The following is a 22,995-nucleotide window of genomic DNA, read 5'->3' on the forward strand; positions in this document are numbered from 1 at the left end:
TAACGTTAACTTAATCTATGGGTGACACACTCCTTAAAGCTTCCTTCACCCTGCTTTCCCACTCCCCTGTCAGTGTTACCTGAAATCACCTCCTAAACTGAATCCTTGTCATGCATGGCCTTCTTTCTTGGAAACTGCACCTGAGACATCCTCCCTTCCCGGAGGTTCTGAAGGGAGTTGGCTGCGCTGACTGATGGGGAAGAGACAAGGGGTAGGAGGGAAGGTGGGGAGGGGAGGATTTGCTCATTAATAGTTCAAAATATTATGGCGTATCACTGGAAACTCAGATGAACCAAGCACTTCCTCCCTGCCTGATGCCACCCTCGATGTTTTCATACACGTCATTCATCTGATCCTCCCAGTAGCTGTGCCCGAGTGACCTGGGGGCCAGGTGAGCAGAGACAGGAAGGTGGGTCTGATGGTTCTCCTGGAAAGCACCTGGAAATTTCTCAGCTAGTAGAAAGGACAAGGAACCTTCAGGGAAGCCTCATCTTCCCTTCACAGCAGTGCTTAGGAATTCTAGTAGCTCCTACCCATCCCTAGGGATTTCTGTCTTTAAGTCTTTCCTTAAAAAATTACAAGGTCTCAAGTCTGTGAGATCTATCATGCAGACAGGCTTATGAGGAACACAGGATGGAAGCAACAGTCTTGGGACAAAAAAGAGAAAAAGGATTCATTGTAGCATTAGCCAATTTCTGTGATAAGCCAATCCCAAGCTGTGAATGTGACATGTAGCTGTTAAGTTGTGTCCAATTCTTGTGATCCCATGGACTGCAGCCCGCCAGGCTCCTCTCTCCATAGGATTTCCCAGGCAAGAATACTGGGGTGGCTCGCCACTTCCTTCTCCAGAGTATCTTTCCCCTGTGTTTTTGCCACCTTTTGGCTCTTTTGAATTGTGGCTATCAACATTTATGTCTATGTTTTTATTTGAATACCTATTTTTAATTCTTTTGGGTATATACGAAGACGTGGAATTTCTGGGTCAGGTAGTAGTTCTGTGTTTAACTTTTTGAAGAGTTGCCAAGCTGTTTGCCACAGTGGTTGCATCATTTCACATTCTCACTAGGGTTAAAATTTCTCCACATCCTCAGCAACACATTATTTTCATTATTATTATAATAATGTGCTAGTTGACATGAAGTCATATGTCATTGTGATTTTGATTTACATTTTCTAATGACTAGTGATATTGAACATCTTTACATGTGTTTTTGGCCATTTGTATATCTTCTTTGGAGAAATGCTTGTTCAAACCCTTTGCTCATTCTTTATCTGAGTTGTCTGTCTTTTTGTTATTGAATTATAAGAGTTCTTTATATATTCTGGATTTATCCTGCATATGATTTGCAAATATTTTCTCCCATTATGTGAGTTGTCTTTCCACTTTCTTGATAGTGTCCTTTGATGTACAAAAGCTTTTAATTTGGAAAGAGTTCAATTTATCCTTTTATTTTAATTGCTTGTACTTTTTGTGTCATACCTAAGAGCCCATTGTCAAATCCAAGGTCATGAAGATTTATTCTGATGTTTTCTTCTAACATTTTTATAGTTCTAGTTTTTACATTTAGACTTTAAATCAATTTCAAGTCAATTTTTGTATGTAGCATGAGGTAGGAATTCCATTTCATTGTTTTGCATGTGAATATCCAGCTGTAGTAACTTTGCTTTTAACATGATTTATTGAATTGCTGCTGCTGCTGCTAAGTCGCTTCTGTCGTGTCCGACTCTGTGCGACTCCATAAATGGCAGCCCACCAGGCTCCCCTGTCCCTGGGATTCTCCAGGCAAGAACACTGGAGTGGGTTGCCATTTCCTTCTCCAATGAGTGAAAGTGAAAAGTGAAAATGAGGCCGCTCAGTCGTGTCCGACTGAGTGACCCCATGGACTGCAGCCTACCAGGCTCCTCCATCCATGGGATTTTCTAGGCAAGAGTACTGGAGTGGCTTGCCATTGCCTTCTCCATATTAATTGCAGATTTATATAATTTAACTTTTAATTGTGGACACATTTGGGCTTCCCTGGTGGCTCAGATGGTAAAGAATCTGCCTGCAAACAGGAGACTTAGGTTTGATACCAGGGTTGGGAAGATCCCTTGAGGAAGGAAATGGCTACCCACTCCAATATTCTTGCCTGGAGAATTCTATGCACAGAGGAGCCTGGTGGGCTACAATCCATGGGATAGCAAAGAGTCAGACATGACTAAGCATGCACACACACACAAATAATGCATAATTTTCTAGTATAAGCAAGACCAATGCAAGAATTGAGACATATATATATATATATATATGCTAAAGAATTATGAATTGTTTATCTGAAATTAAAATTTAGCTGGGACTTTTGTATTTTCATTTGTTCAGTCTAGTAAGCATCCCATTCAGATCAGTTTTCTTCCCTATTGTCCTCATCCAACAGCAGAGACTCAGCACTCCAGATGCTGATTCTCTGTCCACTCTACAGATCTAAAAACTGAGTCCCAAATGAGGAAAGGGACTTGCCCCTGTGCATGGGGTCACTGTGGAATTTGAGGTCCTTGATGAGCTGCACGACTTTCTTTTGTCATGAAGTCAGCACATTTTCTGAGTGTCTCCTCTGCACAGGGCACTGTGCTGGGTAAGGGGATGTCAGTGACAAGCCCACCACGTACCTGTGTGCAGGGCAAGAATCAGGAGTTCTCTTTGGAAAATTAAATAAAAGACAGGATTCAGACAGACCTGGGTCTGAACCCTGCTCTATCATGTTTCAGCTTCCACTGAAATAAGTGGAAGTCACTTCCACTTGCTGAGCTTTAGTTTCCCCCCTTTTTTTACATGGGCATAACGGTATTTTTCTGGCAGGGGGGATTGTTGTGGCTTCAATAGAGGTGATGAAATGCCCAGTGGGGGCAGGCATGTGTGTACTGTACAATGAGAGAAGAGAGGTATCCACAGTAAAGTCCGGTTGTTGCTCACAGGTTTCCCAGCACCCCGGGCCACCCAGATGATGTGGGATGGATGTGCCAGAACTTGCCTGTCCTACCTCGTCTGCCAGGGACCAGCCGACACCTGCTTCTGGCCCCCCAGGGGCCCCAGGTGGGCAGGCATCGCCTCACTTGACCCTGGGCCCTGTCATTCTGCCTCGGGAGCAGGGCCTGGCCCCCACCGTGTTCCTGAAGGCCCTGCCCATCCCTCTGTACCACACAGTGCCTCCTGGAGGGCTCCAACCACGTGCTCCCCTCATGACAGGCAGCCTGGATGGGAGCAGCCTGCCCTTCCTTCTCAGCCCCTTGCTGCAGCCTGAAGGGCTTGGTCCCACCCAAGCAGGGAAGCCGGTGGCCCCGGGGCTCACGGTGAACATCGTGGGTGCTCTGCCAATCCTGTCACCGGGCTTGGGGTCCACTCTGGGCAGCCCAAGCAAGGTGCGCAACGCTGGCAGGTACCTGTGCCCACACTGTGGCCGGGACTGCCTGAAGCCCAGCGTTCTGGAGAAGCACATTCGGTCCCACACCGGGGAGCGGCCCTTCCCCTGCGCCACCTGCGGCATTGCCTTTAAGACCCAGAGCAACTTATACAAGCACAGACGGACCCAGACACACCTCAACAACTCCAGACTCTCCTCGGAGTCCGACGGTGGCGGGAGCAGCCTCCTAGAGGAAGGCGAAAAGGCCGCTGATCCCCCTGGGGTCGACCGGGCGCGATTACAGAGACCCCTTTCTCCCGGCACCCACGCCGCTGGGCACTGCCCGGTGCCCACCGCGCACGTGTCCCTGGTTGCCAAGAACCTGGATCGGAAGTTGGACGCTGTTCCCTGCCGGGGGTCAACGTTTGATATCAAGGAGGCTCCTGTAGACTCTGCTTCCGGGCTTCCGCTGGCCAGTCCGAGGTGGAAGCTGCCAGAGCCTCGGTCCCCGACGGCCAGTAGGACGAGCTCAGCGCTGCAGCAACAGCAGGTGGAGAAGCCTGGGGACGCCAAGCCCTCGGAGGGCCGGCTGCGGAAGTGCGAGAGCACCGACTCAGGCTACCTGTCCCGTTCGGACAGCGCGGAGCAGCCTCCGGCCACCGGCAGCCCCCTGCACAGCTTGTCGGAGCACAGCGCCGAGTCCGAGGGCGAGGGCGGCCCCGGGCCAGGGCGCGCGGAGCGGGGGGCTGGTCTGGAGCTGGAGAAGAGGCGGCTGGAGGAACGCATCGCCAGGCTCATCTCGCACAACCAGGCCGTGGTGGACGACCCCCAGCTGGCCCACGTGCGGCCCCGCAAGACGGTCCTGTCCAAGCAGGGCAGCATTGACCTGCCCATGCCTTATACCTACAAGGACTCCTTCCACTTCGACCTGCGGCCGCCGGGCCCCGGGAGGCTGCCGGCTGCGCTGCGGGCCGCGCGATCCACCTGCGCGCCCCCGGACAGGGCGCGCCCGCTCTTCTTCCACTCGGTCCCCACGCAGCTCTCCACCGGCGATTGCGTGCCAGTCACCAGGAGCAACTCACTGCCCTTCGTCGAGGGCACCGGGACGCGGCCGGAGCCGCCGGAACCCCGGGATGCCCGGCCCCGGAGGCAGAAACCTCTGAGCCCCAGGCCCACCCCTGCCCGCCCGGCCGATGCCCCCGGCGGGCACCCTCGGGCCCTGGTCAGACAGGCAGCGGTCGAGGACCTGCCGTGCGCCCTGACCGCAAATGCCCCAACCCCCACGGAGGACCCAGAGGGAAAGAGACCAGCTGCTGAGGAGGGGTCTGCCAGCAAGGGCCAGGCAGCTGCTAAGAAACGCGGCCAGAGGAAGCTGAAGATGTTCTCACAGGAGAAGTGGCAAGTGTATGGGAAGGACACGTTCAAGAGCATCTACCAGAGAGCGAAAGCCAGCCACCATGGAGGCAGGAAAGCGACGGAGGTGACAGTGGGCGGTGGGGCTGTGCTGGAGCGTCCTCTCCAGCAAGAGGCCGCAGATGGTGGGGACACTGTTGTGGGGGCCAAACCGGGGCCGTGGGCAAGTCCACCAGTCCTGGCAGGCCTCTTGGTGACTGAGCCCCACAAGCAGAGGGAGACAGTGGCCGGAACAGGAGGCCCTGACCAGCTGGGCTCTAACAGGGCCGCCTCACCCCCTGCTATCAGCAGTGGAGAAGCCCTCTGTTTGGGCAGCAAGAGCCCTCTGCTTCCTCCACATGAGGGCCCGGAGTTGGGGTGTCAGCAGCTCCCAGCACCTGGTCTCCCCAAAGGGGGTGACCTAGAGGCTCCCAGACCAGACTCCAAGCTGGAAGGTGGCACCTGCAGTGGTGAGGGCACCAAGGAAACCTGTCAGCAGGCCCATGTGGTCCCGAGAGGGCCCGGTGGGAGCTCAGGAGAGCCCAAGCCCCTGGAGGACAAGCTCCCCTCAGAAAGGAAGAAGCTGAAGGTGGAGGAGCTAAGCTGCCAGGAGCTCCTGGGAGCAGGAAGAGAGACTCCTGGTGGCTCCATGCAGACTGCCTCACCACCACCTCAGAACCAGGACCCTGACCCCGGGGAAAAGCCAGAAGGGCTGCCTGAAAGTGGCAACTGCACAGAGAGGGTCATGTCTGGGGCCCTGAGGTGGGAGGGTCCTCAAGACACGGAGCCTCCACCATGTCCCCCTGGGTGTCCCTCCCAGCTGGTCTCCCACCCTCCGGCTCCTCACACCCTCACTGGCCCGGTGGACATGGCCTTTCCTCCCCAGTACCTCCTCAGGTTTCCCCAGCGAGACACCCACCCACTGTCGCCTGTCCCTCAGAAGCCAGACCAAGGGCAGGACTCTATCTGCAAGAGAGGGGGGCCTGAGGTACAGACATCCTTTGCTGAGTCAGGGCAGGGGGCCCTCCTGCCTCTCTGTCCTGTCTCAGGCCAGGCCCCAGCTGGAGAAAACAGCTGCTGGGAACACCCCAGCTGGTCTAGGCCGTGTGACCAGAGAAAGGGGTTACAGAGAGAGGAGAGGGGCGGCTTGAATGCTGGTGTACCAACAGCCAGGGCCCTCAAGGGGTCAGCCTCCTTCTTGCCTGCCCCAACGAGTGACTCCTGGAGGAGTGGGACCCATGACACCCAAGAAATCTGCAGGAGCAACACTGTGGCGAGGGCCGGGCCCTCTGGGGGGGTCCTCAATTCCTGGGAACCCATTGGGGAGCTGGGGGCACCTTCTGAGAGTGCCACTCAAGCCCCTCCTTTGGGGTCTCTAGCGGAGTTTAGTCCCTGCTGTTCCCACCAGCCTGGCTCCTCTCTCTCGGCCAGCATGGCCCCCCACTGGCCTGAGATGGCCTTGCGCACCAGTGCAGAGCCTGCCCAGAGCTGCAGGGTCCAGGGCCCTTTTCCATCGCTGAGGGCCGAGCCCCGGCTCACGTGGTGTTGCCTGAGCCGCAGCCTCCCCCTGCCGATGGAGCAGAAGGAGAAGGATGCTTCTGTGTACCTGGGCTTACATTTGCCTCGAGGTGGCCTCCAGGGTGAGGGTCCGGACGCCTGGCTGGTGAGCAAAACAGTGTCTGGAGCAGGGACCAGGATACGCCATGGAGATGGAGGGCAGATGCAGATATCGAAGGTAATACCAGCTTTGCCCCAGGGCCCTGGGAGCTGAGGGAGGATGTTTAGCAGGCAGGACCTGTGATGATGGAGAGAAAGTATGAGGCCGGCTGGTATAGCCTCCACTGTCCTGTAGAATGTCTTCTCAGCCCACTTCCAAGGGAGTGAATAGAGGCCCCAAGAGTAAAATAAAATGAAAGAAAATCATGAAAAAAAGAAGTTTCAAAGGAAAGAATAACTGTACCTATGACTCTGGGTGAGATCTTTTTCATAACGGGACATAAACCTTGACTAGGAGCTTCCTGGTAGCAGAGGCAAAAAGTGAAAATGAAATGCTGCTCAGGGGAGCTCTCTGGGTAATCAACAATTATAAATCAGAAACCCTTACTGAGAGACAGACACCAGGAAAAACTCTTCAAAGGAGAGCGTTATCATTTCAGGGATTCCAGAAAAGAAATAGTTGCTATAATCAGATTTGACTGATTCCTGAGTTTCCTGGGAGCAGTGGCAGAAAGGTTAAGGAGCTGGGTGCTCTAGAGGTTTGATTAATCCTTGGTGATTAAATAGGCTTAGAGTCCCACCATTAGAGGGACCCCATGCACCTGGATTGTATCATCGAGGATGCTGTCCCACTCTGGGATGTCTTGGGCCAGTGTGACTGAAGAGGGTCCGATAGCCTCTGTTCTAATTTAATCGTGTGGAACAACAGGGCCTGGGTCCCAGAGCCTACAGGCTGCTCTCCCTGGTAGTACTGTCTTCATCCCAAGAGTGGTGGGAAAGAAAGATTGTGCTGGGCCTGAGAGAGGGGGAATCTAGAACCCAAGTTAGCCTCCTTCCTCCAAAAGGCAGTCAGTTACTGGGCATGGATTTTGCTGGAGGAGGGCAAGGAGATAGCCACGGTATCCCAAGGTCTGGGCTTTCCTCTGTGGATCCAGCCCAGGCAGGTTCCAGAAGATTCTGCCTAGGAATGCACAGACCATTTAGCAAGGCAGCATTTTGATGCCTGATTTCCCCAGACAGGCATCCTGTCTGCAGTGGGAGACCCCTCTGTGTTGTTCCCACCACAAGGGCTGTGAGCAATATGACGCCAGCATCACTGGTATTTTCAGCTCTCTGACCCAACAGCCCAAGGGATACTGTCCCGGGACCGGGTGTCTGAGCCAGAGTGGAAGAAACGACGGTCTCGTAGAAGAGTGAAGATGCCTCGTGGGAGCAGCAGGTGGAAACATCTGAGCACCCACTCTAAAAGGTAGGGTATGTGCCCTCCTCTGTCACTTCCCCGTGTGACTCTGTAACTGCAAACTACAATTTCAATTAACCTGCAAAGAAAACTTCACCAGGGATTCAAAAGGCATCTCTGTGCTCCAGAGAGAAAGGGAGAGAGAGAGAGAGAGAAACAGAGAGAGAGTCCTGTTTAGGAACTGGGGTCTAGAGTTTCATGGTTATAGGACTCAAATGTTTCCCCATCAGTCCACGGGCTCTGTGTATTTCAATGGCGCCCTTTTCAAGGCCAGGCATCCAGCAAATATTTGAAACAACTGAGTGGAAAACACATCCATCCAGTGTAAGTCCTGAAGAGAGAGCATGTTAATTATTTACAGCTTTTATTGCTTTTTTAATTATGCAAGTGATGCATGTCCTTTGCAGAAAAATTAGAAAATACACATGAACAAGGAGAAGACAATAAAATATCTTAGTGATCTCACCATTCAGAGACAATCACATTTAGGTGTGTGCCCTTCTAGACTTTTCTCTGTTGATCTGCTTGCAAACGTGAACTCCCAACTGCAAATGAGGCAGGGGGGTAGGGGCAGATGGATTTTAACACCCTCTTTTAGCATGGCATTCGGATTGTCTGGCCCCTTTGCTCAAAACCCTTCACATTGCCCACTGTGTGCGGGTTAAAAAGCAAATTCCTTAACCAGCACCACGACTTAGCTGCTAAACAGCAACACTGCCCTGCACCCCATGCAAAGTTTTTCTGTCCCGTTTTCCCACGGTTGTGCCCTTCCCCCTCAGTGTGACTTGTCCCAGCCCTCATCCATTCTCCATTTGACACTCTGAACCCAGATCCCTGAGGCTCTCTTGCACCTCCACGCCACACCTCGGCCCCCAGTGATGTCTCCTTCCAGGAATGCTTGGCCTTCTCCTCCTATTGTAGGTGTTTGATCCAGACCTAGGTGCTCATCAAGAGGCCACGCAAATCCCTAATGCTTGCCTACAACTACTCAGAGTCTCCGTGGCTGGAGATGACAAACCCTCTTTTGAGGACCCTCCCCTGTTTCACATGTCTGCCAGGAGCACGTTTCCAGAGCTGGCATCGCTGAGGGTTTACTGTGTGCCAGGCTCCCCGTTTTTCTCACGAGGACATTGAGACCCACAGAGGGATTGGGCAGCCTCTGCAGGGACTCAGATCTGAACCAGCAAGCCCTCCTCCAGTGCTTGTGTGTGGAACGGCAGCTTGCCCTGGTGTTCCCAGCCCATAACAGACACGAGAGTCGCATGGGGTTTTCTGGAGATTTATTGTGATGCTGTGTCAAATTCAGTGGGTCCGAGTGCTATCCAAGAGTCTGTATTTCTTTTTTTTTTTCTTTAATTTTTATTTATTTTTACTAATTCTATTTAAAAATTTTTTAAATTTTTCTTTGTTTTTAATTGAGGGATAATTGTAATACTAATTCTATTTTTAAATTTTTTTAAATTATGAAAATATAACACACTTACAGGAGACTTGGGAAATGCAAAACAAAGTTACATATATTTCCATGATATATTATAATTATTTTTAAGTAGATAAATTAAAATTTTTAGTTGGAGTTTCAATATTAAACTCTCAAAAATTAATAGAAAGAATATACAGAGAAGTAGGAAGATGAAGATGGAGTAGACCTGAAAAACACTATGAACCAATTCAACATAATTAAGGTCTATACAATTTTCACACAACAGAAGGATACAAATTCTATTTAAGTTCCCATAGACTGTAAACTAGGGGACACTGGAACAAATCCAGGGACATAGACCAGGTACAAAAATCTCATAGTCTAAAAGTATTGAAATCATATAGAGTCTGTTCTCATCACTGTGAAATTATGTTAGCGATCAATATCAAAACATATTTTGGGATAGGCTACCCACTCCAGTATTCTTGGGCTTTCCCAGTGGCCTAGCTGCAGGGAATCCGCCTGCAATGTGGGAGACCTGAGTTCGATCCCTGGTTTGGGAAGATCTCCTGGAGAAGGGAATGGCTACCCACTACAGTATTCTGGCCTGGAGAAATCTGTAGACTGTATAGTCCATGGGGTTGCAAAGAGTCGGACACGACTGAACAATTTCACTTCACTTTCACATATTTTCAAGTGCAATATGACAGTTATTGGGAGAGATCTTTGGAGAGCCTGTACTTCTAACATGCTCCTCAGTGATGCTGAGGATGCTGGTCCAGAGAGTGGGCTTGGAGAGCAATGCTCCATCACCCCGACCACAGCCCAGGAGCACTGTGTGTGGCTTTGCTCCCACATAGCAAACTACACACTACACGACATCACGAAGTGACAATGACAAGCCTGAAATCTCCAGACCTCAGTCAGGGTCCCAGAAGATGTGGGGCGGGCCAAAAGGCTAGGGGTGCCTCGTTTATAACCTTCTGTTCCCAACACTTGAACTTGACTGGTTGAACACACGTTCATCACGATCACGTCCGCAAAGTCTCTCTAGCCATGGAAGGTAACATATGCACAGGTTCTGGGGGTTAGGATAGGGCTGTCTCTGCAGGGGTGAGTGGGTGTTTATCCGCCTACCACACTCTCTGTCTCCATCCATCCCCTAGATGTGAATGACTATATATAGGATGTGTGTATCCATTTGTATGTCCATCTACTCACTCACATATGTATGAATGCTTGCATATCTGTATCTACCTACCTATCAATATCTATCCATCCATCTACCTGCTTACCTTGTCTATCTATCGATATCTGTCTGTCCATCCATCCATCCATCCAAATACCTTGTCTATTATTTATCTATCTATCCATCCATCCACCTATCTATGCTGTCTATCAACCTGTGTGTTCTCTCCTTAAGAAAGAAGCCCATTTTTAAATCCATGCCCCCATTTTCACTCCAGTTGTCTTTAACATTCTACAGGAAATGAAATGCTGTGGCAGAGACTCCCCTATGGGTCTCAGCTCACAGAGTATTGTGAAATTCATGTATCAGCATATTCTCTCCTCTCTCGCTTTGCTGTCCTGCATGGTTTGCGGGATCCTAGCTCCCTGACCCGGAGAAGGCAGTGGCACCCCACTCCAGTCCTCTTGCCTGGAAAATCCCATGGATGGAGGAGCCTGGTGGGCTGCAGTCCGTGGGGTTGCTAAGAGTCGGACATGACTGAGTGACTTCACTTTCACTTTTCACTTTCATGCATTGGAGAAGGAAATGGCAACCCACTCCAGTGTTCTTGCCTGGAGAATCCCAGGGATGGGGGAGCTTGGTGGGCTGCCATCTATGGGGTTGTACAGAGTCGGACACGACTGAAGTGACTTAGCAGCAGCAGCAGCAGTAGCAGCTCCCTGACCACAGATTGAACCTGAGCCCTCGGCAGTGAGAGTGTGGAGTCCTAACCACTCGACTGCCAAGGAATTCCCATCTTTTTCTCTTTTTTTGAAAAAATAAAAATAAAGAAAAATACAGAAAAGTTTAGAAAATCTATAACAGATTCATGGGTGATGATCCAGAATTAACAGATGTTAACATTTTATCATATTTGCTCCTGAGCCTTAAAAAATAAAGCAAATAAAATATTACTTTATGTAGTATTTAAATATTACATAAAATAAAGGAAATAGAACAAAAAGATAATTATGTAGCTTTATATGTTTGGCGCTATTTCCATCCATGTGTCCATACCTTATAATCAATGTATCCACTAATATATAAATTGTTCAGTTACTTTAAAATATATATGTGTATATTTATATATATATCACATTGAATTTATCATCTTGCAGTTTTATGTTTAAACTCCATATTGTGTTTTTGAAGATATAGCCATGTTGGTCCATACAGATAAAACTCATTCATCTTAATTGCTATAGAGTATTCTATCCCGTGAGAATAACACGTTGTATTTTCCATTCCCCTATTTATGGACACTTAAATTGTTTTCAGTTTTTTTTGTGTGTGTTAACTTTGCAATGAACATGCTTATGCATGCCTCCTTAACACAATGTGAGAGACTTTCTAAGAAATATACCTTAAAGTGGAATTACTGGGTTATAAGATAATCACATTTTCAACTTGACAGTGTGAGAGTTTGTCTGCTCCCATATTCTTACTAATGTTTGTCAGGAGCAGACTTTTCATGTTTTGCCCACCCAGAATGTGTGGGATTGTGTGGATATCCTAGAATTGCCTGTAATACATAACTACAGGTACTTTCAAAGTCTGTTATTTGATGTTTAAGCCCATGCATTTCTGTTTACCCACAAAATTGTAAACATCCTGCCTCTTCATTGCCTTTGGCATGTCAAATCTTTCTTCTGGGACTGTTTTCTTCTGTCTGAAGCATATTCCTGGGAACTTCCTTTAGAGAAGAAAAATCTCACTTTTTATGAGTCTGAAAATGCATTTATTTCTTCCTTGTTGTTGAAAAATATTTTTGATGTGTCTCCAGTCTTAGGTTGACTGTTATTTCCTCCTAATCCTTCAAAGCTCCTACTGCATCATTATTTAGTTTCCGTTTTATGGAGAAAAGTCAGCGATTCATCTACTCATCTGTCTTTTGAAGGTCTCTTTTCTCTGGCTACTTTTAAAGATCTTCTTTAATCTTTGGTGTTTCATACTTTTACTTTGATGTCTCCAGATACACGTCACTTTAAATTATTCCATTAGGAATCCCTTGGGCTGCTAGCATTTGTTTCCTTGTTTGACATTGTGTGTGTGCAGGCTCAGTCGTGTCCAACTCTTCTGTCCGGGGGATTTCCCAGGCACGAATACTGGAGTCGGTTGCTATGCCCTCCTCCAAGGGATCTTCCTGACCCAGAGCATCTCTTGTGTCTCCTGCATTGGCAGGCAGGTTATTTACCAGCTGAGCCACCAGGGAAGCCAGTAAGCTGAGGTTTTGGGAACTTTGTGGTGGGTTTCTCCAGTAATTTGTTTTGCTTCTGCTAGGTACCTGGGAGCACCCACTGACCACTACTTTAAAGAAAATTCTTGCTTGTAGTTTTTTCCATGTCCCAGTGTAGTGTGAATTCAGATTGCAAACCCATGAGAAGACAGACTCAGTGTTATAAAATTAACAGGAGAGACTTTTGCCCCCTTTACTCAGTGATAAGATTGGAATTAAAAAAAAGTTCTCTGGGCTCATGTTGGGAGTAGGGTGTATTATTCTTAATTCACCGAGATATTGAGGATATAACCTCTAAGGTCTCAGCTTTATGCGGGACAAGAGGTTGGGTCTTCCAGCCACCTCTCACACAGGGTAGATTCTGGGTTTGAATTCTGCACCCCACACTGCCCCACCAGACCATGAAGATGGAACAACAGGCTCCTGTGGTTTGGCAAATGCCCTCAAAATGAAAACATTCTCACTTTTTTAGGTTTCTATTTTCACTTGGTTTTTGACTTTTAAACATATCTTACCTCCTAATCAGAACGGAGAAGGCAATGGCAAGCCACTCCAGTACTCTTGCCTAGAAAATCCCATGGATGGAGGAGCCTGGTAGGCTGCAGTCTGTGGGGTCGCTATGGGTCGGACACGACTGGGCGACTTCACTTTCACTTTTCACTTTCACACATTGGAGAAGGAAATGGCAACCCACTCCAGTGTTCTTGCCTGGAGAATCCCAGGGACGGGGGAGCCTGGTGGGCTTCCGTCTATGGGGTCACACAGAGTCAGACACGACTGAAGTGACTTAGCATTTAGCAATCAGAACACCAGTACATTTAAATATAAGTTGTAAACATTTTCATATTTTAATCTGCATTTTTAGTTGGTTTCAGTATCAGGGTAAATAGGAAGGTAGGCAATCAGAGTAGCTAGCCTACTGTACTATGGAAATGGACTTCTTATTTTTTAACCTTGTTTATGCTTCTCTGGCTTCCCTGGTAGCTCAAGCAGTGAAGAATCTGCTTGCAGTGCAGGAGACACAGGCAACACCGGTTTGATCCCTGGGTCAGGAAGATCTCCTGGAGGAGGGCATGGCAACCCACTCCAGTACACGTGCCTGGAGAGTTCCATGGACAGAGGAGCCTGACAGGCTACAGTCTGTGGGGTCACAGAGTTAGATACAACTGAGTGACTAACACTTAACGCTTAGACTTCTCTGATCATCAAGAAGTTGCATATACATGGAGCTCCCTTTTCCTTCATGGTTATGCCTTTCTGATCTTGTCTAAGGAATGTTTCCTTACTCTCAGTCTCCTGGGGTCACAGATACAAAATGATATTCTCATGTTCTTTCTTTATCTATATTAACATTAAAGAAGGATTTATTTTTATATTTATGTAGAAAACAATGGACCTTGGGTCAAATTTAGCTTTTGACTTGTTTCTTTACACTCTTGTGAGGAAGGCATGGTTTCTACATTTAGAAACATGCATATAGGCATATATGTGTATATACACAGATATTTGCATAAAAATATATAAATGCATACATATATGAGCTTCCTTTGTGGCTCAGACGGTAAAGAATCTGCCTGCAATGTGGGAGACCCGGGTTCAACCCCTGGGTCGGGAAGATCCCCTGGAGAAGAAAGTGGCAACCCACTCTAGTACTCTTGCTTGGAAAATCCCGTGGATGGTGGAGCCTGGCAGGCTACAGTCCATGGGGTTACAAAGAGTCAGACATGACTGAGCAACTTCACTTTCACTTTCATATACATATATATAAATATGTATTTATGTATGTGTTAAGTTGCTTCAGTCATGTCAATTCTTTGTGACCCCATGCGGGGCCCAGGAGGTTCCTCTGTCCATGGAATTTTCAAGGCAAAAATACTTGAATGGTTTGCCATGCCCTCCTCCAGTGGATCTTCCTGACCCAGGGATTGAACCTGCATTGGCAAGGGGATTCTTTACCACTAATGCCACCTGGGAAGCCCATAAATATATGTGTGTGTATATATATATACACACACATAAAAATATGTGGTAGAGACTTTATATGGCTTGTGAAGTCTAAAATATTTATTATCTGGACCTTTACATAAAAGGCTTGCAGACCCCTGGTCTAATCCCCTTTTTTCACCTTTTTGCTGTGTTTTAACTTCCTGTGTATACTTTGAATTTATTTCAGGGCCCTCCATTCTGTTTCACTCATCTCTCTGCTACCATCTCCAAATATGAAATGAAAATGGGTGTTTTCATTAATGAAAGTACGGGAGTTAAAGGAGAGGGATTAGAAAAGACAGGATCTGTCTTCAGAGAAGAAATGGGAAAATGTAAAAAGTTCATACTTGGACACCTAATTGCCCTGACGTTAACTAGTAGAGGTGTAGAGATTCTGAGTGTCCACAGAAAATGTCTCAGTCGTGCCCAGAGCAGGCACTGGACCGTGGAATTGGATTTTATTGATTAATTTGTAACTGTGTACAGTGCTATCTGAAGCATGAAACGCTCAGAGACTGGTTCTAGGAAGCTCCTGACAAATGAACAATGAATTGTGAAGCCCTGAGTGATTTGGGATGAACAAGGAGGAGATTGGAGGTTATGTGGGCAAAGGGCGCTTTGTAAACCCTAAAATGCCCATTAATCACGGAAGCGGAAAACACAGGAGAAAGCACTGAGGGCGGGATTCTCCTAATTGATGGTGTTTTTCCTTGTAAAGCGGAAGTTTGTGTGTGTGTCTGCTCACTTAGTTATGACACACTCTCCTCATTCAATGAGAAAACTGAAGTGAGGTGGAGGCTCTGTTGTGTTCTCCATGGCATCAGAGCCCTGACTCCAGATCCTGCGTGGTAGGGTGCTGAGGATCTGCCGTACCTTCCTACCGCTTCTTTTTGCTTTATTACTCCTTGCAGGATTAAGAGAGGGTCACATGGCAGATCACGTATTCCTTCTCTGGGATCAGCATGTATCAAACCTGCAAGTCTGCTTCTTTGTATCTACCTTCCAAGACTTGCCTGATAAAAAGGGCAGTGGGAGTGGGGGTCAGGGTGGGGTTGGAGCAGGCAGGGTGGTCAGTGGCTTTCAACCAGAATCGAGATACATGACAGCCCTACCCTGCCCGCTATTGTAGCCTCCCAGTGGACTCCAGAAAAGTTGGTATCCACTGCACTCATGGCTTTGGTCCACCGGTCATCAGGGCCCCGACTGGTGCTGAACTGGAGCAAGAAGGCTTCTCTCTGATTGGTCTTTCACGAGGTCTATCAATGAAGATACTGTGCTGATCTTATATAAGTTATGTTGGCTCTTAAAGGAAGACCTACAGAGAGAGACCAAGAGAGCAGAGGGTGTGTCAGGTATGAGTTGGATTTAAAATCTGGCCCTTAAATAGCCAACTCAGTGACATGAGTTTGAGCAAAAGGACAGGGAAGCCTGGAGTGCTGCAGTCCGTGGGGTCACAGAGTCCAGACACTACTGAAGCAACTTAGCATGCACATGTATATTTGAGGAGGTTTGGTAAATGTGCCCAAGTGCCGCTGGGGGAAATAGGCGGGCAGGACTGAGAGGAGGAGGAGCAGGGATGACGCTGGAATCTTGCGTCTGAGGTTGGGCTCCCCAGAAGCAGGGCCTGAGATGGGGATGTTGGTCCAGGTGGTTCACCTAGGGAGGGTTCTCGGGAGGCTCGTGAGGGGTGAGGGAAGCAGGCCAGGCCAGGGAAGAACTCAGAAGAGATATGGGGTTGGATGTCCAGTCGTGCTTGACCCCACGGGAGCTCTAGAGTGTGACATGTGTCACAGAGATTGTCCTGCTCAGAAGCATAAATACTGGGGTCTCACACCCAGTGACAATGGCTCAGGGAATTTGCACACTCCTCCAGGCCTTCCAGGCAAGTCGGCTCCCACTGGCCAAGGGCCGCCCTCTTGAGAAGGTGGTAAGAGTGCATCCCTAGCAGCTGGCACCCCCAACAGCTGACATGGACGAGTAGCCAAGGTGGAGGCAGTAGCTGAGGCACTCGTGGCGCCTGCTGGGCCATGAGGGGCCTCGCAGGACAGTGATGGCGAGCTTGCAGTCCTGCCCCATCCTGGCTGTCCACCCCAGGGCGGTGCTGCTCTAGGAGGGGCGCTCACACAATGTTCTGGAGAACCCAGGAGAGAAAGAAATTGACCCTGCCCACGATTAAGCTAAACTTGCTTTGAAGATAATGCCAAGGTCCACTTGGGCTCCCCCCCCAGGGCCGAAAGGGTCTAGATTCCACTGCAGTAAGACCTGAGTCCAGAGGCTACAGCTCTCCTGGCAGGCTCCTAGTTATTTTCATCAAATGCAGTTCTTCGCTCTTGTCCATTTTTCAAAAGCAGACCTCCCTGCAGTTCAAAGTGTGCCATGCTTAACACCTGTGAGCTCATGTCAATCACCTGCTGACTGGGGGCAAAGGTGACCCATGGCACACAGGCAAGGAAGATTCCCGCATCCCTGCACCATCCTTCCTGCCTTTGTCTCTGTACTTGGAAGTCACTCCCCCCCCCACCCCCACCCCGGCCCTGCAGCAGCCCTGGCTGGTTTGACGGGTTTATGATTAGCAGAACAGCAGCCCTATGGCTCTTCACCTGGACTCAGATCACACTTTCAGGATCCTGAGGCCTTGACAAACAGGGATGGGCTGCTTCAAAGAACCAGTAGGCACCCATGGGGAATGACAGCTCCTGCCCAGGGCCAGGGACGCAGTAGTGCTTGCAAGTGGAGCCTCTTCCAAACACGAATAAGATGAAGAAAAAATCACTTTGTCCTCGTTGCTGCTGTGAAAATCAGCTCCCAGGAGGATCCGGCACTCTGCAGATCTTACTTAAAATTCTGCCAATGGCCCTGGTGATGAGGGGACTGCAGCTGGATGTTGGCAACAGCTCAGACAAGTGAGAAAGAAAAATTGCCAAGCAGGTTGCCTCACCTCCCTCTGCCACCAGGTGGTTCTTAAGAGCATCTTGGTGGGAACAGAATTCTTGTAAACTGAGCCTTGGGAAGGGAGACCTTGTAGCCTGACCAGGCAGCTAGAAGCGGTGCAGATTTCTTTTCAAAGAGCTGACCACCGATAATGGTCAAAATGGTGCAGGGACCTGAGCCAAGAGTCCAGTTCCCAACTGGCTACAAGGCTGCGAGTCAGGGCACATGACAGGCTGTTGGTCTGTCTTTCAGTTCCTTTACCTGCCACGAGGGGGTGCTAGACTGGCTTGCTGGTCTGCTTTTGGCTACACATTGCTATTGGTAAAATATTTTTAGCCTGCACCCAAGAAATGCATGGAGAAGGAAATGGCAACCCACTCCAGTATTCTTGCCTGGAGAATCCCAGGGACAGAGGAGCCTGGTTGGCTGCCGTCTGTGGGGTCGCACAGAGTCGGACATGACTGAAGTGACTTAGCAGCAGCAGCAAGAAATGCATAACTGTTTATTTACCAGTTAATTATACATATGTTCTACTCCCATAAAGTATTATGTACATTATAAAGGGCATGCAACAATAGATATAAGAAACTCTAGGTGAAAATAACTGTAAACAGAAGCTCAGTATTTTTTAAAAAATTTGTTGAAGTATTATTGATTTATCCGTTCCGTTCAGTCGCTCAGTCGTGTCCGACTCTTTGCGACCCCGTGGACTGTAGCCTACCAGGCTTCTCTGTCCATGGGATTCTCCAGGCAAGAATACAGCAGTGGGTTACCATTTCCTTCTCCAGGGGATCTTCCTGACCCAGGGATCAAACCCGGGTCTCCCGCATGGGAGGCAGACGCTTTAACCTCTGAGCCACCAGGGATTTATAGTGTTGTGTTAATTTCTGCTGCATAGCAAGTTGAATCAGTTTATATACATAGGCATTTGCGGCTCAGCAATAAAAATTTGCCTGCAGTGCAGAAGATGTGGGTTCAATATGTGCATGGGGAAAATCCTCTGGAGAAAGAGATGGCAACCCACTCCAGTATTCTTGTCTGGGAAATCCCATGAACAGAGGAGCCTGGCAGGGTAAGTCCATGGGGTGGCAAAGGGAGTTGGACACAGCTTAGCAACTAAACAACAATGATATACATTCTTTTTTATATTCTTCTCCAATATGGTGTATCACAGGATATTGAATATAGTTTCTTGTGTTGTACAGTAGGACCTTGCTGTTTATCCATCCTATATATAATAGTTTGCATCTACCAATGCCAAACTTCACTCCATCCCTCCCACAGCCACCCTAACTCTTGGCAACCACAAATCTCTTCTCTATGTCTGTGAGTCTGTTTCATAGATAAGTTTTCATTTGTGTCATATTTTAGATTCCACATGTAAGTGATATCACATGGTATTTGTCTTTCTCTTTATGACTTACTTAGTATATTTTCTAGGTTCATCTATGTCACTGCAATCGCATTATTTCATTCTTTTTTACAGCTTAGTAGTATTCCATTATATATATAAACACACACCACATCTTTTTTTATCCCTTCATCTGTTGATAGATATTTAGGTTGTTTCCATGTCTTGAGTATTGTGAATAGTGCTGCTAAGAACACAGCGGTGCATGTATCTCTTCAAATTATGGTTTCATCTGGATATATGCCTAGGAATGGGATTGCTGGATCATACGGTAGATCTATTTTTAGTTTTTTTATGGACTCTCCACACTGTTTTCTATAGTGACTGCACCAGTTTACATTTCCACCAGCAGTGCAAGAGGGTTCCCTTTTCTCCACATCCTCTCCAGCATTTGTTATTTGTAGACATTTTAATGATGGCTATTCTGACTGGTGTGAGGTAGTACCTCATTGCAGTTTTGATTTGCTTTTCTCTAATAGTTAGCAATGTTGAGAAGCTCAGTATTTTCTTTCTCTGCCCTTGTTACACACCTCCCCACCCCCAGGATGTGAAGGCTCTGTTTTGGAGGTTAGACCAGATGACCTGGAAGGGCTTCTCTAAGAGGAATGTCTGTGATGCCCAGTTTTTTCAGAGGAGACCCTTTGGACACAACTAGTCCAATAATGGTAGCTACTAGTCACTTGTGGCTCTTTAAACTCATTAAAATGAAACTGACCAGAAAGCTCAGTTCCTCAGACATGTGAACTACATTGCAGTCACTACAGAGATGCCTATAGTTCCGTTCCGTTCAGTCGCTCAGTCGTGTCTGACTCTATGTGACCCCGTGGACTGTAGCCTACCAGGCTTCTCCGTCCATGGGATTCTCCAGGCAAGAATACTGGAGTGGGTTACCATTTCCTTCTCCAGGGGATCTTCCCGACCCAGGGATTGAACCTGGGTCTCCCGCATTGGAGGCAGACGCTTTAACCTCTGAGCCACCTGGCTACCATGTTGGTCAATGCAGAGTATAGAAGGCTTTCATTATTGTATAAAGTTCCACTGGACAGCCTGTTAATAAGTAGTCAAGGTCGCATCATTCAGTGTTTAATTACAGCAATTGACCTTGATTAAGCACTTGCTGTGTGCTGGGTGGTGTGGGAAGCATTTTCCAGAAGCTGTCTCATTTCATGCTTACAAGAGCCGCCTGAGTTGAAGAAGGAGGCAGGAGAATGAGACTGGAAGGAAGAGGCGTTCCTGAGAGCTGAAGGGCTGCCTGGGCCTCACGCCCTTTGTGCTCCCCCAGACTCCCCATGGGGACCTGGACTTTTCCCTCCGAGCATCCCGCGAGCTCCAGGGCACAGGCTTTCCAGGGTGCTCATGCCGCCTGTGCTTCTCATTCCCCAGGTACAGAGGGAATTTCTTGCAGAGCCGTGTCCAGCTGAGAGTCCCTAGACTGCGGAAGCCACACTGGGTTCTGAGCAAAGATGGCCACCCACCCCGAGCCAAGGGGCCAGATCCACGCAGGACCCAAGGGCAGGCTTCTTCAGAAATGGCAGGTAAGACTTGCTCTCCTTGGAGATGGATCCAAACTGGGCACCATGCTGCTGGGGACGTGAAATGAGCAGAGGCAGCTGTCCTTGCTGTCTGAAGCCCGACCTCCAGCAAGGGTATGGATGCTTATGGGGTGATGACAGAGGTGTTACCTCTGTGGGGCGGTCAAGACCCTAAACTGGGGGAGACAGTCCTGGATGGGGATATTGGGAATCAAACACTGAGATGCAACAAATATCCTTGAGTACGGAGGGCCTGAGTCAGAACTCTGGGTGCCTCCATCTTCCCCCCATCTTCTTTTCTGAAGAAGCAGCTCACTGGGCTCTTTCTGCAGGGCCACTGTGAGGCTAAATGGGTCAGTGGAAGGGCTTTCGAGTGAATGTGAAATAAAAGTAGCAGAGGAGTCGTAATGAGAGAGCAGCTGGGAACATTGCTTCCATGGGAGGCTTACAAGGGGGCCTCTTCATGATGCTCGGAAGTAAACAAAGGACGAACTAATGGAGACTGCTTCCTGGAAATGGGCTATTTTAAGTTGCAATCACTGGGCAGCCACGGCAAATCACTTAACTTCTCTGGACTGCAGTTTCCCCTCCTCCCTCCCTCCACTGGGCATTCGTGAGCCCAGCCTTAGCCTTGTGGGCAGTGTTTTGATGGGGGCAGACCAAGACCTTGTGTGAGAAGGTAGTGGGGTCCCTTATGGCCAGTGGTGACTGAATTAACTGTCTTTGGTGGCTGATCGTTGTCTTTTTGGCTCAAGGGTGACCCTGGGTTCTGGCCTGATGGTGGGGACAGTTGCTTAGGGTCCCCTCTTCTCAGTCTCTGTGGAGCCCCACCACCCCCTCAGGAAGATAGTGCTTCTGTGCTGCCCCTTGATCCCTTGTTGCAATCCCCGTGCTCTCTCCTAGGCAAGGATGAGGACTCGTTTTTTTGCTCAGCGAGAGTTCAAGTCAAAGTAGGTATTTGCTCCAATGGATGGCCAGTTGTGGAAGGAAAAGCACTGTCTTCTGATGGAACATCAAGAGTTAAGACCTTGTTGGTGGGCAGTGAGCTAGACAAAAATGCAATCAGGGGACCGGGCTTTGCCCTTTCTTCATCTTCTGTGACTCCTCACGTTGAACTCCATTACTTTCCTCCTTCTCAAGGAGATACAATCCAGGGACCTGCCCATTAGGGTGTGCTTGGGTGATACCACCCCCAAGAAAGCCCAACAGAATCCACCAGAATTCTGCCAGTTGCCCCAAACGGCAGTGCTTTCCTACCAGCTCTCTTCCCAGCACCCAGAGAGAGCTGAGTCAAGCTGGTCCTGGAAACTCATGTCAGCTGCCATGTTTCTATTCCTAAGTTCCATGCTCAGAACTGAAAAGGAGAAGAAGACAATGCCTGCCCTTGATAAATGAGGTACAGGGTGAAGACAGACAGACAGACAGGCTCGCTGTCTATCCTTTGCTTCAATCATGTGGGGAGTGACACTAGAAGTCAGCGAACTCCCTCCTGGGAACCTTCTGTCTGTAGAGAGGATGCAGATAGAGGTCTTACCCCCACAATGGCTCAGGGTGAGGGTCGAGCAAGCTCGTGTACAGCAAGGAACTCTCAGATCCTAAAGTTGATGAGAAATGTTGATTCTGAGCTCTGGAGAGTAATAAGTGTATGTGTGTAAGGTCTGGGGCTTCCTAGGTGGCTCAGTGGTAAAGAATCCACCTGCCAATGCAGGAGACACAGGTACAATCCCGGGGTGAGGGAAGATCCCCTGGAGGAGCAAATGGCAACCCATTCCGGTATTCCTGCCTGGAAATCCCATGGGCAGAGGAGGCTGGCAGGCTACAGTCCATGGGGTCGCAGAGAGTTGGACATGACTGAGGGACTGAACACGCACACATGTATAAGGTCTGGCATATGCTGAGTGCCGAGAGCATGTGGGGTGCATGGTACTGAGTGTCCCTGTTGTTTAGTGAAGGATGAGGTCAGTGTTTCAGGGAGGAGCCCAAGGGGCAGATTTCTCAGCAGAGAGATGGCTTCTTCTGGATGTTCAGACGTAGGGGGAATAGAACAGATGCCCTCTGGATTGGTAAATTGCTTCAGACCATGGAAGAAATCGGAGAAGGCAATGGCACCCACTCCAGTACTCTTGCTTGGAAAATCCCATGGACGGAGGAGTCTGGTAGGCTGCAGTCCATGGGGTCGCTAAGAGTCAGACATAACTGGGCAACTTCACTTTCACTTTTCACTTTCATGCACTGGAGAAGGAAATGGCAACCCACTCCAGTGTTCTTGCCTGGAGAATCCCAGGGACGGGGGAGCCTGGTGGGCTTCCGTCTATGGGGTCGCACAGAGTCGGTCACGACTGAAGTGACTTAGCAGCAGCAGCGGAAGAAATTGCCACAAATGCGGTGGTTTAAAATAACAACTATGTATTCCCTCTCAGTTCTGTATGCCAGAAGGTGCCAATCTCTCTTGGGGAGGATCCTACCCAGCCTTCAAGTTTCTGGGGGCTCTGGGCATCTTTGGCTTGTGACTGCACCCCTCCA

General features: G+C 48.8%; 1 protein-coding gene across 4 annotated transcripts in view; it reads left to right on the forward strand.

Moving 5' to 3' along the window:
* The window catches only part of ZNF831 (zinc finger protein 831), a 108,526-nt gene that overhangs the window by 33,504 nt on the left and 52,027 nt on the right, over nucleotides 1-22,995 (forward strand). For all 4 annotated transcript variants that reach the window (XM_055434015.2, XM_088843910.1, XM_088843909.1 and 1 more), the window contains exons 2-4: nucleotides 2,953-6,504; nucleotides 7,595-7,734; nucleotides 20,324-20,475. In XM_055434015.2, the coding sequence (XP_055289990.2) occupies nucleotides 2,989-6,504; nucleotides 7,595-7,734; nucleotides 20,324-20,475 (3,808 nt within the window). In that variant the 5' untranslated portion in view covers nucleotides 2,953-2,988. The remainder of the gene's footprint in view (nucleotides 1-2,952; nucleotides 6,505-7,594; nucleotides 7,735-20,323; nucleotides 20,476-22,995) is intronic.

The sequence above is a fragment of the Moschus berezovskii genome, chromosome 15 (assembly GCF_049115385.1).
Source record: "Moschus berezovskii isolate FMDL1 chromosome 15, NW_MosBer_1.0, whole genome shotgun sequence".
NCBI lineage: Eukaryota > Metazoa > Chordata > Mammalia > Artiodactyla > Moschidae > Moschus > Moschus berezovskii.